Source organism: Bradysia coprophila, unplaced genomic scaffold (assembly GCF_014529535.1).
Source record: "Bradysia coprophila strain Holo2 unplaced genomic scaffold, BU_Bcop_v1 contig_350, whole genome shotgun sequence".
Taxonomy (NCBI): Eukaryota; Metazoa; Arthropoda; class Insecta; order Diptera; family Sciaridae; genus Bradysia; species Bradysia coprophila.
In genome coordinates, this window is record NW_023503608.1 from 413,765 (window position 1) to 435,718 (window position 21,954).

General features: G+C 33.8%; 1 protein-coding gene across 5 annotated transcripts in view; it reads left to right on the forward strand.

Moving 5' to 3' along the window:
• LOC119079921 (cyclin-dependent kinase 14) overlaps nucleotides 1-21,954 on the forward strand; it is a 109,910-nt gene that overhangs the window by 83,840 nt on the left and 4,116 nt on the right. For all 5 annotated transcript variants that reach the window (XM_037188016.1, XM_037188018.1, XM_037188019.1 and 2 more), the window contains 6 exons: nucleotides 12,324-12,520; nucleotides 18,136-18,227; nucleotides 20,432-20,606; nucleotides 20,687-20,948; nucleotides 21,022-21,234; nucleotides 21,313-21,492. In XM_037188016.1, the coding sequence (XP_037043911.1) occupies nucleotides 12,324-12,520; nucleotides 18,136-18,227; nucleotides 20,432-20,606; nucleotides 20,687-20,948; nucleotides 21,022-21,234; nucleotides 21,313-21,492 (1,119 nt within the window). The remainder of the gene's footprint in view (nucleotides 1-12,323; nucleotides 12,521-18,135; nucleotides 18,228-20,431; nucleotides 20,607-20,686; nucleotides 20,949-21,021; nucleotides 21,235-21,312; nucleotides 21,493-21,954) is intronic.

Genomic DNA, 21,954 nt, shown 5'->3' on the forward strand with positions numbered 1-21,954 from the left:
GATTCATTTTTCACTCATTTTTGGTAAGGTTGTCGACTAAAACCCCACATAAGTATAACAAATTACATTGTGTCTACACATATATGTGTACCCCTATCTCAGCCTCAGCCATTCCGCACTAATTTTCATTTCCATTTTTCTCCTCAGACACATTCGCAAGAACTGTGTCATTTCTGTCATACATTCATTAATTAATCAAATGTTATTTACCGTAATTGAACTCATAACATGTGGCATTATACAGTAGCAAAAGGGCTTCTCGTTTTGTGCTCAATGTCTGCGTATACATACTATTCATGTGCCCTAAATTAATATTGAAGACATACAGATCGACGGTGTTCGCTCATGGTTGTGTGCCACCATATCGACTTTTATACAGCTTTGCCTAGGCATTTGATTTGATTCGAGCCGTCACAGACTCAGCGCGAATGTTGAATGAATATATTTGTACAAATGAATGTTAAACAGAAATCGGAAAGGGAAATTCATAATAAATAAAACCTCAAATAAAAGTGTACCGATGGATGTGTTACCGTTGTGTTTCGGGTATATATTCATAAAATCGAGGATGTTTCTCGTGGCTGTGTTGTACAGCACATATAACATTATATTCGGATGGAATGGATATATGGTTCGTATGATTGAAAACAACTGTGAATGATATTCTCCGAGTTTCATTTGTTATGTTTTATGTATCTCTCGGTGGATGAATCTATTTACCATCGAAATGTAATACTTGATGGGCGATGAGACGATACAATTGTAGCAAAATAAATGAAATATAATGTGATTAGCTAAAATATGCATGTAGGTTTGATGCGTACTTGATTGTAATGGGTTTATTCATTTGCAATGAAAATGTTGATTGCCGATTGTGTGATGTTTGAAACAATGTTATTTTTGATAGTAAAACGATTCGGCTTTATATACGGGAGGAATTCACATTCGGTATTTATTTGCATAAATTTCATCAGCTCATACCTTCCTTTGTTGCTTTAATTTAATGTTCAAATGGAACAGATAAGGGACAAGACTTAAAGGGAACGATTCATCTTCATTAGCACATAAATGGTTGCCACGTAAAAACGGATTCAATAATTTCGGATTCATTATAAATTCTTTGGAATGTTACTAAATATTCAAAGAATGTTGCGATTTTTACGATGAATTGAGTCAAGTGTATGAAGTATTTCAATAAAAGGGATTATTATACACCCAAGACTCTTATCAAATCTACAGATATTCGACCTTTGCCCTTTAAAGAAGATATGTATGGTATGGGTAAATTGTTAAATAAAATTGCCAATAGGAGTAGGAGTAGACAGTCTCGACTATTAGATAAATATTTACACGAAAATGAGGCAGTTAAGAATGTAAATTTTACATAACATGCGCCATCAATTCGAATTCAATTATTCGATATACAGCAAGCCAATTTTAATTTCGGTATTTTATTGGTTATTAATTTGACGTCAGAAGCGTGCAAATACGACACACACCGTCAACATATTTTTATTTCATCGTTTACGCTAATTAGTTACATAAAAAAAAACAGTTGGACAAATTTTACAACAATCTTATTACGTTTCTCAATTTTATTTACTTAAACGTATCGAACACGTGCCACTCTATGCGCATCACTTTCCCAAAAGGTCGTTCAGTGACTGTGTAAAATGAAGCGTGTTGAAGTAGACTTTTCAACCTCGATTTGGTGGAATGACCGGCAGAGAATGATAAAATTAAATAATTGTCAGGTGCATCGTATTGTTGGTTTGTTCAACTGTCTCAAGGGTCATTAGGAATGAAATTAATTTAAGCGATGAAGACAATGAGGTTATCAGTTTTTTTGCATTCACTTACTATTTCATTTTGACCTGGCAGATTTTATCCGAATGACAGACAAGCGAAGTAACATATCAAAAGGTTGTAAGAAAAATCGATCGATAGAAATCTGTGAATTAATACAAAATTTTGTAAAAACATTTGCTAGCTGTTCATAAGTACATAAATGCTGAAGGTAATGTAAACGTATTATGGATCACATAAATTTCATTTAAGATTCAAAATATTTACTGAAATATAGTGTGATAGCTGGAAGCAGGGCTTATTTAAAAATTTTTATGAATTTTCATAATTAAAATTCCCAAAAATAGAACCTGGCTGGAAGTAAAGTATGTCCTCAGGACGCCAGAGGCGATGTACTTGAATTCACTCGAAATTAGGGTGCCGTTACATTTTCTGATTTACGTTCACTCCTCTCAGTTTCATGGTTTGGACCTCTAGATAAGTATTTTGAGAGCAAAAAAGTGTGAAAAAGTGCATTTCAGGTAGTTTAGTTGATTGGATAACTTTCATAGTTAGAAAAATCCAAGAATCTATTTACTGAGATGAAGTCATTATTTAGCTAGTCTGTTTTCCTTGAATCTTGGTTAACAAAACATTCCGTCTATTACGAAGTTTCTAATCCAGACACTTGACACATTTTTCAACTGAATAATCTCTTTGTAGTTTTCGCTCATTACAGAGTTCCGCATACAGACACCGGCTTGTGCCAATAATAGCTTTAAGCCAAATACTTCAAAAATTCACGTGATACATTCAAATAAATTGCAAAACAAATATCCGAATTGTAACTTTTCGAAATTTATTCAATTTCTGTTTACATAATTTGTTTTCATTCGGTCACTTTGTCCCGTGTGTTCAGTTTTATTCAATGAATATATTTATTTTACGGAAAATAAATATATTTGAAATGAAACAACAACGATACGTACGAACGTTGTGTATTGAGAGCCATTATTTATCTAATTTCTGGCATTTAAATGTGGTGATAAAATGGTTTAAATATAAATCATATAAAAGCAACGATTTTCTAATATATTCGGTTTAAAATGCAAATTCATGTGTAAGCCCTAAAACAAGGTCAATTAATCATCATGTTTTCTGCATAAAATTTTTGGTACATTACATTGGTTTCATGTTAGTCTTTATCTCCTTTATACACAACACAGATCCACGGCGAAAATGTTTTCGCACCCAAATTTCGACACGATTCATAAAGTGCCTGAGAAATTTAAATTATGCAAAGCTCTATCTCTTTCTCGCTCCATCTTTCCCTTCCATTCAGCCATCCGACCGACTTAAAAATAACTTAAATGATTAATTAGATTTGTGTATATCTAAAATTTGCTGTAACATAATACACACATAACCTAAAGCATAAAGAAAATTATATCAAAAATGTGTGTCGATGGGGGCGATGTTGATCATTCCTGGAGTGTAAAACATTTGTTGCTGGGAGAACATTATATCTATTGCGTTATTCTCTTAGGTAAATATTCAGTCTTAGAAACATGTGTAGAATAAGTTATTAGATAGGTAATTGAACCCCTGTTATTTTAAAGTCTGTATAACGACTTTCTGCACTTTTAATAGCTTTTAAAAAGTTCCCCGTTTCGGTGTTGTGGAGAATTCATGTTTGTTTATGGTGTGTTGGAAAGGTGAGATTTTCTTTCCCAAAGTCAAACACGCGACTAAAATGAAGTTTGTTGATTTTCTCTTTCTTTTTTATTGTTTTTTTCACATTTCATTAATCTGTTGATACGAGGTGAATTTTAAATGGATTTTTCGGGTCATGCATGAACTCTTTCCATCAACGCAAAAAAAAATGTAAAGCAAATTCGTTTAGTGAATCATATAATTTACCGAGCAGACGGTTTATTGCATGTTTTTTTAAATCCAATGGTTTTTTTCCCTATATTATCAACGACATTAACACAGAATTACTTTAAAATTCAAGTCCATTACGAAAATGTGGATAACAGTCATCGTAATTAGAGTCAACCTTGGGAGTATGGTCACGACATTTATATACACACATGCAAAAGTGAAAGAATGATTGATGATTATCCTCGAAAGTTAATAGAGTCAACATAAGATACGATCTAAAAATAGAAGTTGTCCAATGTTCACACTTAATTTTGCATGTTTTTAATTAAACAAAGTTTATCAAAAGTCACAGTTTTATCTTATGACCTGACCAGGGACTACTTTCGGCACAACTTCTTCCTATATTTTTACAGATTTTTTTTCCATTTTTTCAGGACAAAAATTTGAAAAATTTAGGAAAACCTAAGACAATATCGCATCGGAAAAATTTTTCTCAAAAAAGTCTCTGGTTATGATTGATCTACCTCGCGCATGCGTGCAGCAGCTTCAACCGTATGAACAAGTATAAAAAGTTTTGATTGTATGTGCGAATCAGCTGAAAAATAGCTGCATCAAATTCATGCTGAAATTTCAATACCTCTGACTGTATGCTTGGCCTAATATATATTTACAATTTGTTCAGTTGATGGTATGATTGAAAAGTTCGGTTGGTTTGATATTTTCATCCGAATCAGTTTAAGCTAAACTCCATGTCTATCCGTTTTTACGTGACGAATTCCTCTTCACACTAAATACGGCTTGCTTATACGTCTATGTGTGTTTTTCGTCTTCTGGGAAACGTGATGATATCGATACACATTTGGGTATGTTTAACCGAGATTTTGCAAAACGAAGCATACACAAATAATTCCATCGTCGAACGTTCTTTTCTTTATGGTTGTGATGCAGTCATAGTCATTTACTATTTAGTTTCGGTCACGTCTTAGATTCGTTTTAGTGACTTCGTAATAAAATTTTGAATTGGCCTGATGATATTGATTGGGTTTCAGTTGCAAGATATCCTCATTTCCCTTTAAATTAATTTCGTTTTTCTCTTTATTTTCAGGTAAGTCGCATAACGTTTTTCCTGATCAATGCTGTCGTAAGTCTTATTGCACGCCATTGTAAAACGAATATTATATTTTTAAAGAGGCTTCCTGTCCTCTGGAGCGAAATGCACTAACACTCCGTTTCGATTTCTCTCGTAAAGTGGATTTTTTCCCAGCAATTTGCCTATTTTCAAACCAAATAAAATGTTCAAATGATTAAGTCACACGGATCAATGGATTTACAACATGAAAATCCCTATTCGACTGGAATTCTTCCAAATTGGTTTTTCCTGTTTTAGGACCAGAACAAAAATCCGATTAAAAAGATAGTTTTAGCAATTTTGTTAGAAACAGTTGAACCATTTTGTAACGCAACCCATGTTTGGCTTTAATTTTAACACCCGGCAACTAATGGCTGAACAACTTAACGTTATACCATTACACACATATAGCAAACAACATTTCACCATGCTTTTACCACATTTGCACTGTAGTGGCATAGTTGATATATGGTTGCACATCGCATCAGGATATACACTCGCCAAATTTCATCCGGTTCCGACTGTATGTGCATTTACCCGTGTACCATTTCGTATCATGAACGTTGCATTTCCATTTCACTAATACTCATCTTAAGCGCTGGTGTACCTTTCCGTTTTCTATGGCACACAAAGTCATAGACCATGTACATTTTTGTGTTTGTAGGTAAAAGATGCACGAATAGCAACTATTTTACGTTCATAAACTCTGCATCGTTTTATGTTCAGTAACAGAGATATGTGTTGTATACACGTATAACTTCACCCATATACCACCTACAACACAAACGATGTGAACGTAGTATAGTTCCGGATCTGGTTCTCTTTCTCTTATTGTATACATAAATGGCAGCAAAAATGGTAAAAACATAAAATAAGATATAGAATACGGCACGATCAATACACTTTGCTGCAGTGAGGTCAAAGTTAGGCGCCAATGTGTCTCATAGAGAGATTTTATTGAAATATTCAGATGAAAATAAATAAATGATGAATGGGAAGCTAAAACGTGTTTGCCAGTAATTCCGGAAGTAACCTATTTTAAGTGCTTTTTGCGATAGATTAATTTTTAATGTGTCTTTCGGCTGGGACGTTCGCACTCTACCTTACCTTCCAATTGGCTTTGAGAGACGGTTTCTCGCCTAATACGAAATTCAAGTAAATCAAACATGCGTCGCATGAAGAACAGATTTTTGCTGACGACAAATAAAATTTACCTTTTTCTCAGTAAACGTAAACAGCAGATGTGCCCGGATAAATTTTAATTGCTGGAAGCTGTGGTGTTATCGCTCTGAAAATATGGAACTGACAAAAAAAACTGTTTTTGTCGTTGTTTTCGCAATATTGTGGAGCTTAGTGTTGTTTCTATACAGACAACTTGTTTACTGTTATAGAAGTTGAAATAAAATTAATTATAACTTTGGTGGATGCAATTAAAAAGTATTCAACTCGATGCCGTACATGTACTACACCATCATTTGTGTCTCGAACAAAGTACAAATGCGAATTGTATTGATAATGTGAAATGCTGACTAGACTTCTGTTCAAAAAAAATATATATTTTAGTGTACCATGTAGCATTCATTCACTCTGGGGAAACTTTTTAAACACAAACAAAAGCTCAACATTCTGGATGGAATGAAAATTTCCACTATATAAATTCGGAATTTCATTTAATTCCTTGCCCTAGTTTTGGACAGAAAGCAGAACATTTTGTTTCATTTTTGAATTAATTGTTTTTGTTGATGCGAAACTCTACAGAAAGCGTAACTTTAGTCACATGAGATCAGTAAGTGGAAACTAAAGACATTTAAAAATGAAACTTTTGTTAACTGATTACACAACTGGCTTTTGTTATGTTTCTATGTAAAAAGATGCAGGTTCACATTTCTGACCATTTCTGACATCTTAATTTCTGATTCTCTTGTTTCATACTTTCATCTTTTAGAAGCAGCAAACATGTGCATAAATCTATTTCTTGTTTTTGTTGCAATATTTTTAATTGTTTATAAGAAAACAGCACCCAAAGCTCATCGTTTCTAATGTATCTATCTATTCTTGCCTTTAAAGTTGTGCTTTTGGTATAATGTATCACTCGTTTTGTATGTGTTAGTATCTGATGCAAACTCCAAAATCTTTTACTTCATTTGTTTGAACTAAAGTTTTCGATTATAAGTGAACGCTAGCCAGAACTCATCGTTCATTTTTGTTGTCGTTGCCGATAGCAGATGATTATAGCCGTTTCGGAATGCACTTGATTTCGTAACCCTGTCCTTAAATGAAATAAACGAACATTTCAATAACGAACAATATCAACACATGGAAATGACTTCTTCTGTGATTATTTCCATCATTTTCATAATTTGTCTCATTGATATGAAATGAGCGTTTTTTCAACATTACAATAATCGTCAAACAATGGTAATTAAATAATGCAAATTACACGGTATCAATTTATGTGTTTGGCGTTTCACATTGGAATTGGGTTTACATTATTTATATGGCTGGTGGTGGAAATTATATTCCGGGAGAATAGTCGGATATCAATTATAATGTGAACGAAATTCCAAACAAATTTACAAATTGCTGACAACTTAGTTAATTATACAACAATAATTTGTCTTGTTGCGTTCAATTAATGCACGTAGCATAATAAATGTGTTCTTTAATTTATCGCATTTCCACCTAGTATATTGCGTATGAAAAGTTTTGCGTTACAGGGGGGATGAAATTCCTCCATTTAAATTGTCTAAATTTTAAAATTTTAAATTCAGATTTTTGTATTGGATTAGCATAGCAAATTGAATTTAAAAACTTTTAATTTTTCATTTAACTCAATTCTATTATTTCGACAGAAGGGTTTAAATCGAGACCAATTTCTTTTTCGCTTTTCTTTTCATTTTCTTTTTTATGAAAAGTACACTACTTGCTCCCCTCAATTTTTTTTTTTTTTGATATTCCCATGAGTGTAACCAAATTTGCCCCTTTTTCTCTTCAATTCAATAAAATATTCCATAAAAATTCGGAAAATAGTGACATGCGACAGAATATAAATGTACCGCCATATACCGATTTTGAATTTAATATAGAAAATGTACGATTCCGAATTGTGTTCCAATCGTTTACCATTTTATATTTACTAGGAAAAGTTCGGCCTTACTTTATCAATTGCACAAATATTTGTCAGCTCTTGAGAGACTCTTCGCAGAAAGTTTTTCTTTTCTTTTAATTCACTTTCATTTCATTGAATGATATTACGACAAATTGTATACGTACCTTGAAAGCATATTCATCAGCTTTATATATAAAGTGTCTAGACAACGTATCGACATTTACAGTGCTAACGGAATATACTTTCAATTGTTTCATTCTCATTATTATATACTCGAGATACATCGGAATGAATTGAAATTACTGTTTATTCTTCAGACAGTGCACAATCATTCTAAATGTATGTATAACAAGTCATTAGCCGCCTATTCCTTAAGCTTTGCTTCCGTGCAAAGTTTGTTTGGTTGTTTTATGTTCGTGAAAAACGTTGACATGTGAGATGTAGTTTTTTTTATAGCTGTAGGAAGCTAACTGTTTGTGACACATCAATCGATAAAAAATCGCTTTGCTGAGTAGCGAATTCTTATACGTATATATGTGCGTGCACTTGTTTAACTAACAAAGTGGTAAAGGCTTTTACCGCTTCTGAGAGCTTGAACATTAGCAAATTTCAATAACCTCGGCCGAGACTTTCTTTACATAAATTTAAACCGTTATCTGTACCTTCGATATCCTTTTATCCTCTCATTGCTACTTTGTTTACCAAAGCAAAGAATTTGTGAATTATCGCATCTGTTTAATCTCCTTATCTTAACCCTAATTTTCTATCAGACACTTTCTCCCCTGTCCCACTTTATTTAACATTAGACCGGAAAAATCTATTTTTTCCCTCATACAGAATTGTTTATCTTTATTTACTTTAACGATTATAAAGACATATAGTTAGGCTCTACGGACACGGACACCCACGTTGTATTGAAGGAATTAAAAAGAAGAAAAATGATTTCGTTAATTAACCCATATACCCCCATCCCTGCAGTCAATTGGATTTTCTTCTTTTTTTCATAATTTTTTTTTTAAAGAGAACTGGTTAAAAGTGGATTCCTTTTTGTGTGCAGGAAATGAGCTCAGCATCATGAAATTTTAATTATTGTTTGACATGCAAAATAAGGGCACACACATTTGCAATTTCATTTATGATGTTTTGATGATTCACCTTCACAGAAATGTGACCCACATTATGTAATAAATTTGTTTATTTCTTTCATTATCATGAACTTGAATTTTTTTTCTTTTTATTTCTATGGGTTGTATTCATACATGTAAGCGCTCGACGGGAGAAGCAGTAAAAATTACATAAAATGTGATATCATGTATGGCATAGAAGGAAATGGTATTTCGGCTGCCATTAGTTTAATTAGATTTCGATTATTTTTTTTTGTACAACAACAGGTACGGTGGGACGTTATATTCTCTCGTACACAACTGAAGCTACGATCTAGTACAAACCAGAATTGAAACTGTTTGACTAATTGATCACGTTTGAGGTGCCAAATTTTGTTCGTAAATTATTGTGACAATGAGTTTAACTCTGGAAATGTGTTCGACTTTCTTAATTAGTTAGCAGCGTCGGTTTTGAGCCTTTCTATGTTTAACCCTTTAGGATTTTGTAATTTTTCAAAGTTTGAAGAATTTGTTTCAGAGGATTTGAGGTAATTTTTGTTCTCTTTTATGAATTAATTCCCAATGTCCTTTAAATTAACTAACTCTTAGGAGCCAACGGAAGTTAAACTCAAAATTTTTGTCATCCTAGAGCAATATTCAATATTTTCTTTTATTTATGCTATTTGTATTCTTCGACATCAAATTACACCCACATGACCACTGGTTGCTATGCAAATTATACTGAGCAATTTGGTCTTTCATTGCTCCATTTTCTAATGTACCTGTACACATCAATAAATAAATTCGAAACGAGGAAAATTGGTGATGTGTCACATAGTGTGGTTACTGTTTAGGATGGTGTGTAAATTTTATATTAATGGGCTCCTCGACTCCAGCATTAACAAACAGACATTTTCTACGTAATTCACTACACATATTTCCAATTTGATTTGACTACCAATCAATTTGCTGGTGAAAAATGTTATCTGTATCCTAAGAGATTCTATGTTGTGTCATGTGTCATATACACATATGCCCTCGATGTGAAACATAGATGCCCTTTACGAAATATCAGGCGTAATGGTAAAATATAAAGTCACAATTTTGGTTCAACTGTGGCTTATAATTGTGTGAAGCCATATCGAATTACGAAATCGCAATTTTTTAGTTTTTTAGATTCTTCAAAAAAGGATCCTTTAACGCTTATACCCAAATGAAGTCTTTTGTGTAAGACTATAAACAGTGCTTTATCCAGTCCAGCACTACATTACATTGTGAAAGTTCTTATCCAGGTGGAGAGAACGAGCTACATGTGACTGAGACTTTCCATGTGGTTCAATCGATGAAAAGTCACAATCATAAAGTAATTTGTCGTTCGCTATATGACAGTATATTTCCACTCCTACAACAACGGATATTTGCCAATTGAAAGTTCACTGCGTTGTTTCCATAATATTTTTGAAGGAACTTCAAGTTCTGAACTTATTTTTGTGTTCGTAATGAAGTGCTTTTTCTCCGCTTAATAGAAAAATGACAGACTAAAAAGAGAGTTGAGTGGCACAAAGTGCACTTAATGAAGTTGTTACTCAACAAAGGCTCAGCGATTTGTTGTGGCAATAAGTTTTGTGACGAAATTAATAAGTTCAGGCCCTTTTTCAAACAGAAATTGTTGTTTTGTTTCGTTTGAACGCGTTACACTTGCTCTCACAATGTATTGCGAATCGTAACACATCCTTCTACGTGACTTATTTAGACTGCACACCGTCCAGTTAGAACATACGCAAAAGAAAATAAATTTACAATCCTTTTGGCATTACCGTAACAACCCTTACTTAATGTTATTGCTAAATATCACGAACTTTTTTTTTGTTATACTGGCGTAACAATCAACATTTATCATTCAAAGAGTATAATAAATAAGACGTCGATGTGTGTATTTACGACCTGTATTCGTAAATCGCATTACAGCCGAAAAAAAATGGTACCTGTGGTTAATCAATGTAGCGTTCAATAGGCTTTTTCTTGTTACTTGGTCCAGTTCGAGTAAAACGAACCTATAAATGTTCAACTGTCGGCGTATAATATTAAATCAAAAGATTGTTTATAGATTAAGTTTTGGGATATAATTTAACTGGAAAATAACAAAAATGAATGGGCTTGAGGGGTTATTGTTTGATGTTAGGATTACCGAGGTGATGGAGTATAAAATCACCCATGAATTCGATGTTTATTAAACTGAAAGTGTGGTTGAGAGCTTATGTTACAAGGTTCGTTTTAATTGCGGATAGAATTTATGACGAATATTTTATGGCCTTTTAATGAAAGGAAATGTTTACGAAATGTCGAATAATGTTCTAAGAAATGTTAGTTTATCCCATGTTGATAAGACATTTCTCGCCTTGTTTACGTATAAATGTTGTTCATTTTCGAAATAAACGTAATTAATGTGATCTTAGGTACATCTATTTTCCTCCTACTTCGGGGAGATTGTTAGTACATGCATTCCTACAATTTCTATTGATGAATCGTCACGTCTTTTAGACTATTCCGTTTTCATAAGCAAATTGCATCTGATCGTATTCTTAACAAGATTTGTTCTAAATTCAATGAAAGTGTGAATTGTTCCTTAATGATTTAGGTGCTAGATTTTGAACAGAGTTCGCAGCAGGTTGGTATCAAGGGAGATGAGGACGAGGTATATATTATAGGTTGCTGAGATCTTCAATCAAGCAATATGATAGTCCTAATCACAATCCTTTCTGTTAATAGCTATAGGCATGAAACCAATCCATTCTTTTATATAATAAACTTCTTGGTACTTACTTATAGCGGAGAATATTTCCTGCCGACGGACCTGGAATTGTGATTCGCTAACCCATGGGGAGTGATATTTAATTACCTTAAAGGTTTCTTTATGTGTCGATGAATTTATGGTCTCGTGTTTTTCGTAAAAAAAAATAATTTGTGGAGAGAGGCAGAGAATCATATGAACCTAGCGTTAATTATGAGTGTTGATTGCACGTTTACTTAATTAATAAAACATGCGTTCCATTTGAATTTACCAAAGAAATATTCTATCTACGTCCAATCACATTACACGCACATACTTATGTTATATGTCTCTATATATATCACAAACCAGCATCATTTTCATCCCAATTATCATCAACATTTTATTTTATTTTCACATAAAAACCATTTTCGTTTTCCCTTCAATATTTGTGTCATCGTTTTCTCGCTATATCTCCCAACACTTAATTGGATTTATATTTTCATTGTTTGTTTGGTAATGTTTCCGTTTCTACATTTCCAGATTGGTCCGGTGCAAATGACCATGAACGAGTTCAGCGACAGTTATCGGTGTCATCTGACAGTAAATTACTGGACGACGATATAAGAGAAGAAGCCCGGGTAATTATGCGTCCGAAAAAACCGCCTAGACCAAAGTCCGAAGTATTTTTGAACAAACAAGACCTGCATCCAAGACGGAAACGATTTAGTGCTTTTGGGGTGAGTAAATTGATGCTTATGTTTTGTTATGTTCTTATTTTGGTGTCTTGATGCGTTGACATCATCGAGAGAATTGTCTCTTTCGCTTTGCTTCATCCCTACAATTTTTGTCGTGTAGAGTATAACGTTAAATGAGGTTATTATGAGTAAAGTGACATGGCGTAACTTGATAGAGAAGGCTAAAATATGATGATTTGACGGATCTCATTTGAAATCTTATGAATTTTTAAATCGACTTAAAGCTAGCGAATGTTTCATTGATGTTGTGGATTGACTTGAAGTCATGAGTCATTTAGAAAATCTCTCATAATCTCTCTTCACGAATAAGTTCATTTGTGGATCCTATCAATTTACCTTTACTAGGTCTAGGTACGAACAGAAATCTCAACTCTGCGAAAAGTTTTTCGTTCAAATTCAAATTAATCAATTTTTTGTTTGGCATATTGTTAAGGTAAAGCATCAAATACAATTTGCGACAAAGATATTTATAGAAAACAATTTCCAAGACATCCATAACTTCAAACCGAATTGAAGTTTCGCTCGAACAAAATTCAACCTTATGACTGATTATTCAAATATACATAGAATCGTATCACCCTGCATGATATATGCCGTCTATAAAATTACATCACGAAATGTTTGTCAACGTTACGGAGCTTCAGTCTGTTATCGTTACCCAGTTCTTTGGTAGATATGCTGTACGATCGCTTTAACATCAGTAACTTTAAGTTCAACAATGCCTGTAGATTTTATGTGTTACGAAACGATTTCCACACGAATCCCTTGGGGCCTGGCATAAAAATAAGCTTTGTTGTATAGTGTGTAATTGCTGCTGGCTGTTGCAAAGATTGGAAGTGAAAAAAATTTGTACATGAAAATAAATCGAAAACTTACAAACGCTGCGCTACAAAACTTTCAACCGAACACTTTTTTTTATATATCTCTCTCTCATCCCCCGGCATCATCCCTTCATCTTTTAGCGTTTGTGATTTATATTATTCACATTAAGGTCACGTTTAATTCCCATTATTCAAACGGTATAATTGCGCGTTCATTTTTAAGTACTTCAAATGAATCCATTTTAGTTTTTTTTCATCCTCCTTTCCGCTTTTCTTCCTATGTTTTGTGTGTTGTTCGCTGGGTGGATTTAGGAAGTTGAAGTAAAAAATAAACTTAAAAAAATGACGAGACTTACGTTTTATTGCAAGTAGTCGTAATGGGTGAGTAAGCAGTAAATATTCTTCTCATTTGTTGTGTAGCTGATAAGCTCTTGTGAATTTTTATATCTCTCAATTTTTCCGGCCACACAAAAAGCATAAACATTTTAATATCATTAGAGCATTTTCGAATTACAATTTTTCTTTTTTTTAAAGTTAAATTAGAAAGCTCATTCAGTTGAAATGTGAATTTCATGAATTACGTGATTCAAATGCTGAATACAACAATCTCTTCGGTATGTTATTTATTGAAGAAATGATGATAACACATCTAGGATTTTATGCTATGTTTGCCACGAATATATGGGACGTATTATATCAGTTGAGTATATTAAAAGCTTTGTGTGCACTGTGCAGTGTTTGGGAAATTCTTGTTCGGTTGAAAGAAAAATTCGAATGGTCACATACAACAGTATGACTGTGTGGCTGTTATTTCATTCGGAAAACTAATGCCATTTTCGTTTAAACAGACATTTGATGTATGAGAATTTCCTGACTTTATTGGTTTGTTGACAAAGAATTGTTCAGGGATAAGTTAATAGATAGTTGATCAGTAGCCGACATTTTATACTTTGAACCATCTAAGGGTATTTAGAATTACTATCAATGGGCGTATCGAATTTTGAGTAAAAGCTTATGTGGTAGAAAATGTAGGCCGTTGAAAACAGTGTCGATGTATATGGTTTTTTTTTCATTCATGTGGCTGTGTCCTCCAGTCAGACATTGAAGTCCCAGCAGACATTTCAACTGATACAGCTATCGATGATGTCCATGTCCATTTTCAGTATACAAACTATCGCACACCCTCAAAAAGACGCAATATTTGCTACGCCCCACTAGATAGTGATCAAATTAAGATTTTATATCCAAACATCGATTGTGGCGCATTTTTGTAGTTGGTAAATAATACCTGTGTATACCAGTACCTACAGCGAATTTCTTTTGAATTTAATTTCTTTTGACTGAGATGTGGTTGCCTGCACGAACTCAATTAAAAATAATTCTTTGATGTTGTGGAATTCAATTTTCTTTCCTCAAATGGAAATTAATTGAAAAAAGAATTTCGAATCTTAGTTTGCAAGGAGCAAATACTTTTTCTTCCTTTGTTTACTTGGTCAGAAAAATGAGAACGTTAACAGGAAACTTGTAGTTCAGCACACAAAAATTATCTGAATTTTTCCTACCGTAAATCACATTTATCTTCATCATTTCTAAAATTATAATAAAAAATTCGCAAAATGATTACATTTAAGGAAACATAACAACAAGTACATAAGCTGACTCCCGGCTTTATTCATTTACATTTTTCATCTGACCGAAATCAACCCAAATCACTTTTTTTGTTCGGCATTACTCCCACTTCGAAATGTTAACATACCACCGTTTGTGTGTGCATTTTTCTCTACTTCACGATAATTTGGGTAGACCTAAAATCTTTTTTTCATTTGTTATGTTTCCGTTAATGTTACCCAGAATGCCCTTAAAAAACATTTTTAATTTAGATTGACAATTGCGGGTACAGTTTTTATGTTTCGTCACCCAAACCTAATCGTTTTATGTCACAATATGTATTATGGAAAGAACGTTGTTTCGTGATAAATTCTAGATGTGCTTTGCGAATTTAGTTCAGCACCTGAACTTCTACTCTTTTTTCTCTCCAGAAAGAATTGATCCGCAAAACGGGCCGACAGTAAAAAAATTTAACGAATTTACTAATCATTTTATGGCAAGCGTGTGAAGATTTCATCATTAAATCTGTTACATCTCTTGTTTAAAGTATCGTCTAGTGTTTGACATGAAATCTTTTACTTCATTTATTATAACATAGATCTTGTTATATAAGAGAATATTAGCCTGAGCTCATCGCTCATTTGTGGCGTCGATGTCTATAACATATGGCTCTATCTAAGAGGTGAAATATTTCTTTTTTTATACGATAAGCTTATACTTATATGAAAGCAAAGTTTGCAGTACAAGACGACTACTACTGATGCATAGTAAAATCAAATTCATTTGAACTGAAAGCCAACAAGAATTAACTCTTAACATCAGTCGTATGCTAACACAATTAAAATGTCTAACGTAGTCGATTTCACACTTTTCCTTTAATTATTATGAATCCGCCATATATAGCGTTATACATAACTCTATCACAAAACAACGCCCAAGTTTATTGTTTTCAATTAATTTTCCGATTTAATGAATAGAATTTTCTTCAGCATTTAAATGACGACGCATTTAAATTCTGCTACACACTTGACTAGACCTATTGTTCGATTGTTGTCATTTACGCCAAAATTTTACATAAAAATTCAATTTTCGTTCCATTGATAAGAGGATGTTGTTGGTTTTCTCATTCACATTCTCTCATTAATTACATGCAATTACGTCGAAACTATTTTCCGCTTTTCGTATTGCTATCTTCATTATGACGGGCCAAAGTGGCTAATTTTAATTGAATATTTCTTACTTATCTGAAAACCGACACAGCAACACTTAACATAGTTGAAAGTTTGTCACAGCATTTCTGCGTTGTTGTGTCACCCATTCCAGTAGCAGATATTTAACCGAAAAACCCCATTTTCTCAGTGGATTAATTGAAGGCCACCATAGCTTCGAGGTAAAACCCAAAATCACCAAACCTCTATCTAAACCAATTCAGCAGTTCATTCATTCTTTATCTATTGTCTAATTGTTAATTACCCCCGTAACCCAAGCTCGTACATTACAATGTGTTCCCTTGCTGTGTACACATTGTTGTATATACGTGTAAGTTTGGCTGTGTTCAAGGAACGAATTTCGATCACAATATCCTAAGTTTCTAATTCACATATTCATCTCTATATACTCATTTTGATACGTTACAATTACGTAATGTGAATCTTTCCATACAGTTCATGGCTGTTTTATATCGACCAAGGGTTTTGGCTTGACTATCCGAGTTTTATTGTTCTGTTTGGGCTTTTGTTCCCCGAATTGAAATGTACATATAATTCCACATTGTACGAGGATGAAAGCACGTCTGCTATTTCGTACTATATACATCCATACATACACTGAATGTTCCATGCTTACGATTGACTATATCTATGAAATAGCTTTTAGCGTTTTAACTAACAAAATAAGAATGGAGAATCGAACAATGAAGCTGCGTATGATTGCTGTTTTAAATGCTTTATGGTAAAGTTGGCAAAGGGAAATCTTTAAGTCGGTGATGTGCAATGAAGATAATGTTCAGACGGTTTACTGTGTAGTGTCAGTGTGTGTAATGTACTTGATCGTTTGGAATGAGTTTTTCGTACGTATCAGTAACTAGCGTATTATCTAATTAAATGAAGCTTACTCTACAAACTACCGATTTCGGTTGATTACTGCAAGCAAATTGTAAATTAATTAGGCTCGTACGTCACTGAGTAATTCATTATTAATTCATACTGTGAAATGACTCATGTCTTTATGAACTAGTGTGCTCATTTCGCATGTGGTGACATCCACCTACTTTCGTAGCCAAATATTCAAATCAACATAGAATCAGTGGAGTTTTCGGATCCCATGCGTTCATTGCTTAAAAAGGACTAACATATAACTAATGACACAATCTATAAACGAAGAGGATCTTAGTATCTCTGTACAGTATCACTCTGCATCTATTTACTATCGAAGGACGAATGTATATCACCAACACAACATTCATTTCAATATTCATTTCTCAAAATTATCGATTTGGGACACTTGAAATTTTTTTCCCTATTACTTCGTCCTCTCTGTATGGTAATGTTTTTCCTTTGTCCCATATCTCAAACTATGTGTCCATTATCCCATAATTGTACTCGTAAAACATCCTTAAGAAACAACAAATAAATTCGAAATACTAAACGAAACCTTGGTTACGCGCCAGCAGTACCCACACCATCATCATCTCTTCGCAGATCGTAAATCCATTAATCCTAAATCTAAGCAAATATGAAAACAAATCCACAAATAATGGGGTGTGTTTTGTCATCGATAAAAGCCTCTTTGATTTAAACGAAATTACAAAGGGACAAGAAAAACTTTTTTGTTTCTACTATTCCCTTAACACCAACCAAGTGTGTTCCTGGTTTTGTTCCATCCGAAAAGACACCCTGAACTTCTCAGAAAAGGAATGACAACAAGCACACAAAAAACAACGTGAAAGTAAAATATCGTAAATCTTGCAGATTGAAAGTGTTTTCTGATTTCTTTCTTTTGAGGGCCCTTTTTTGAAGTTATTACTTGGAGGGGTTTCAGAAGTTGATTTTGCTTATATGTTATTGAATGGCGAAGTGATTATCAGTATTTACTCAATGATTACTTTGTACTTTACAAGTCGTTCCAATTCAATAATGGTTCCGATTCAAAATAAATTTTTCTTTACAGGGAGATTCACCATTCGGAAAGTCAGATGCCTACATTAAGCTAGAACAACTTGGTGAAGGTTCTTATGCAACAGTATACAGAGGATATAGCAAGTGAGTATAGTCAATTTTGTTACAAAATGTTATTTCCTAACCAAAATAATTTCGCACACTCATTCACAAAATGTTCGAGCGGTGTAATAAACTGACTCTGAAAATTTTTATTTTTTTATCTACCCACTTACGAGACGTATATATTGTAGTAGATGGATGGGGGATGAAATAAATTGGGGAAAATGTACAGTGGATTCGGTGAAAAATATATGACCGAAAATTAAATTGGGTTATGCAACCCAAAAAGCAAACCGTCATCTCGCTACAGAAGTAGGTTATTGTGGGATAACAAATTTAAATTTTTCTTCTGTTACGTTTTTAGTCGGGTAGCAAAGGAGGAAAGCAGATGTCGATAATGCGATGTCGGCACACAGGGGCATTAATAGATCAGTGATTGTGATACTTTTTCGTACGAAAAGTACGAACGTCTACAACGAAGGACAATTAGATTGGATTGTGTCGAAAATAATGTTTTTTGCTTATCGATTGTCTTGTGTCAGAGCATGAACAGCATTTCATTGTAATTCTATCCTAAAGATTTTGGAAATTGTTTTACGGAACTATGCAAATTCGTTTGAACTTTATTTTCAACATTTTAAAAAGTAGATGAAAACTTTACGCAAAAGCCTCTGACTATCAGCATGGACCACTTCTTTGTGAACATAAAATATATTACGAAGTATGGAGGGATTTTTTTTATATTTATGTTATATGGTTTTATCATATAAACACGAGAATATATATACACACACAAAAGTGGGTAATTCGTCGTCGTTTTCTATTATGAAATTTTCTATGAAGAAAATGAAATACAGCAAATACTACACTGAATGTCTATAATAATTTGCTGTCACTGCGACTGGTTCTTTTCCGTTTTCGTTGGCGTGGATGAGAACCGAATAAATTCTCTTTTTTTATTTTGTTAGAATGATAGGACATTCGTGAAATGTAAAAATTTTATATTCATTTTACAGAAATTATTGGTTGGTAACATTACCAGCGAAAACCACTGTCAAATTGTGGGGAGATAGAATTGAATTTATTGCATTCTTTCCACACAAAAAAGGGTGTCAATTTCTATCACTCCCCACAGTAATGGTATTCCATTTGAAAGTATTCGTAGATGGGAGGGATGAAGAAAGGAAGAATTACAAAAATAATATCAGAGGCTTAAAAGATGAAAGATGATTAAAATTATTTTGACTAGGTCCTTGTTTGCCATTTTAATTAAACCCATCAACTCCGATCCATATTGTTTCAATTATGTTCTAAGACCGCGGAAACTGTTGAACGTTAGTGGTATTGAGGATATGGAAGGGGGAGTGTATGTTAAGCACTCCTATTTTATGTTGTACTTCGTAAACTGTTCGACACAACAAATTCCACGAAAATTTCACAATTAGAATCTGGTTGAGACTATTTTCAACCATAAATTCCTATGTGACACCAAGGCTATCTCTTCTATAAGTTAATTCTGTCAGATTTTCGTAAAAATTATCAATTTTGTACGAAATTGGGTCAAAGCATTAGCTTGTGCTATCTGGCAGAAAAGCATATTTGAACTAAGAAAATATCTTTACGTTATGAGCCGTTACTTTCTTATCTCGAACATCCAGCGCTCTCGTTCGGTGTATGTGTGTATATAATCTTTAATCAGCATTACAAGCAAACCCCAATTAAACCCGAAAGCACTTCGTGGTCGGGTTATTAAAACCCACAATTTGCCTCATAATGAATGTTGATTTTTCATTTTGCATTTAATATTAATTAATGCTGCAGAGAAGAGGAACAGGACAGGGAAGAATTTTTTAACCCACACAAAGTGTGGTGTACGGTTGGGTTTGTTATGTTGTCTGTAACACTGGAATTTTGAATTCATCCTTCCGGCTCTATTGGTGAAATTAATTTTTATGAAAATGTAAAAATGTCTGAGTCTGAGACTTTGTTATTGCTTCTACACCTACGACCTTGTAGATGAATCTAAGTTGTAGATAGAGATAGAACATATTGGTGATATTACGTGGCTTGGATGGGACATGGAAAATTAAAAGTTTTTACTTAGAAGAAAAAAAACAAGATAATTTGTGGGGTAGTTAATCTCAATTTCCGATAGAAAGACATTCTTTACATCATCCACTTCGGTCTATTATTATCATTTGTGGCGAATTAAATTGTAAAATAATAATTTGAATTTCAATTTTTAGTTTAACAAATCAAGTTGTTGCACTAAAAGAGATTAGACTGCAAGAAGAGGAGGGTGCTCCATTCACCGCAATTCGTGAGGCCTCGCTACTAAAGGAACTGAAACACTCGAATATAGTTACATTGCATGATATTGTGCACACCCGTGAAACTTTAACGTTTGTTTTCGAATATGTGGTAAGCTAAAGACTCAAACACTCGTCAATCGAACTCAACAGTTTTTAATATGTCAACGTTTTGCCGTTTAATTTCCACAGAACACAGACTTGTCACAGTACATGGAAAGGCATGGTGGTGGATTAGAGCATCGTAACGTTCGCTTATTTTTATTTCAATTACTACGAGGTCTGTCGTATTGCCATAAGAGACGGGTGCTGCACCGTGATGTGAAGCCCCAGAATTTGCTTATTAGTGAATTAGGTGAATTGAAACTTGCCGATTTTGGTTTGGCAAGAGCCAAAAGTGTTCCAAGTCATACATACTCTCATGAGGTTGTCACATTGTGGTATCGGCCACCAGGTAAGGACAGAACCAAATTATTACATTGCATGGTGTTTGATCGATCCGTTAATGTGTTTGTATTCATTTGCAGATGTCCTTCTGGGCAGCACCGATTATTCGACGTCTCTCGACATGTGGGGTGTCGGTTGTATATTTGTGGAAATGATTACAGGAATGCCAACTTTTCCCGGCATACGGGATACGTATGATCAATTAGATAAGATTTTTAAGCTATTGGGTACGCCGACAGAAGATACATGGCAAGGTGTATCGCACTTACCAGGCTATAAGCCAAACAAATTAGGTGGGCAGAGGGCCATTGACATTGTGTTCATTTATCAATATTCTTTTTTAACCCAATTTGTTTCCCAACTTTTTTCAGGGTTTTATCGTCCACGAAAATTAGGCCATAGTTTTCCTCGGCTGTATGATATTGTCGAAGGTGAGGCAATAGCTAGTTTATTCCTGCAATTAAATCCCGAAGACCGAATGGGTGCTGAAGAAGCATTAAATCATCCGTACTTTGCTCCATTACCGCGCAAATTATATGAACTACCAGACGGTAAGTGGGAAAACTTTTTTATAATTTTACGTGTTACGGCATGTTTCATTTTCATTTACATTGCCTAATCACGTAAAGCATTGTACTTACGAGGTTCCAAGTTGTCATTTGACAAGTGGGGAATACAGCCCTCCCCTTCGGGTCGGGCTGTAACACCCCACTTATCAAATAAACAACTTGGAACCTCGGAAGTAATATACTATAAATTTTCATTCCTCATACCATCTGTATGCAACTTAAGAAAATGTATGAGCCAGCTCAAGATTTTTCTTGGATTAGCACAAGTTAGGAAAGCCAGAAACCTTTTATTGGATGAACTAAAACGATCATTTAGCAAACGAGATTCGTTTGTCCTACTTATAAAGTAAACTTATGGAGAAGATGAAAGCGAACCTTCTTTGTCAAAGATGTCTTTTCAAATGTGATGTATTGAAAGTTTCGGGGCATTCTTGTCAAAGTTGT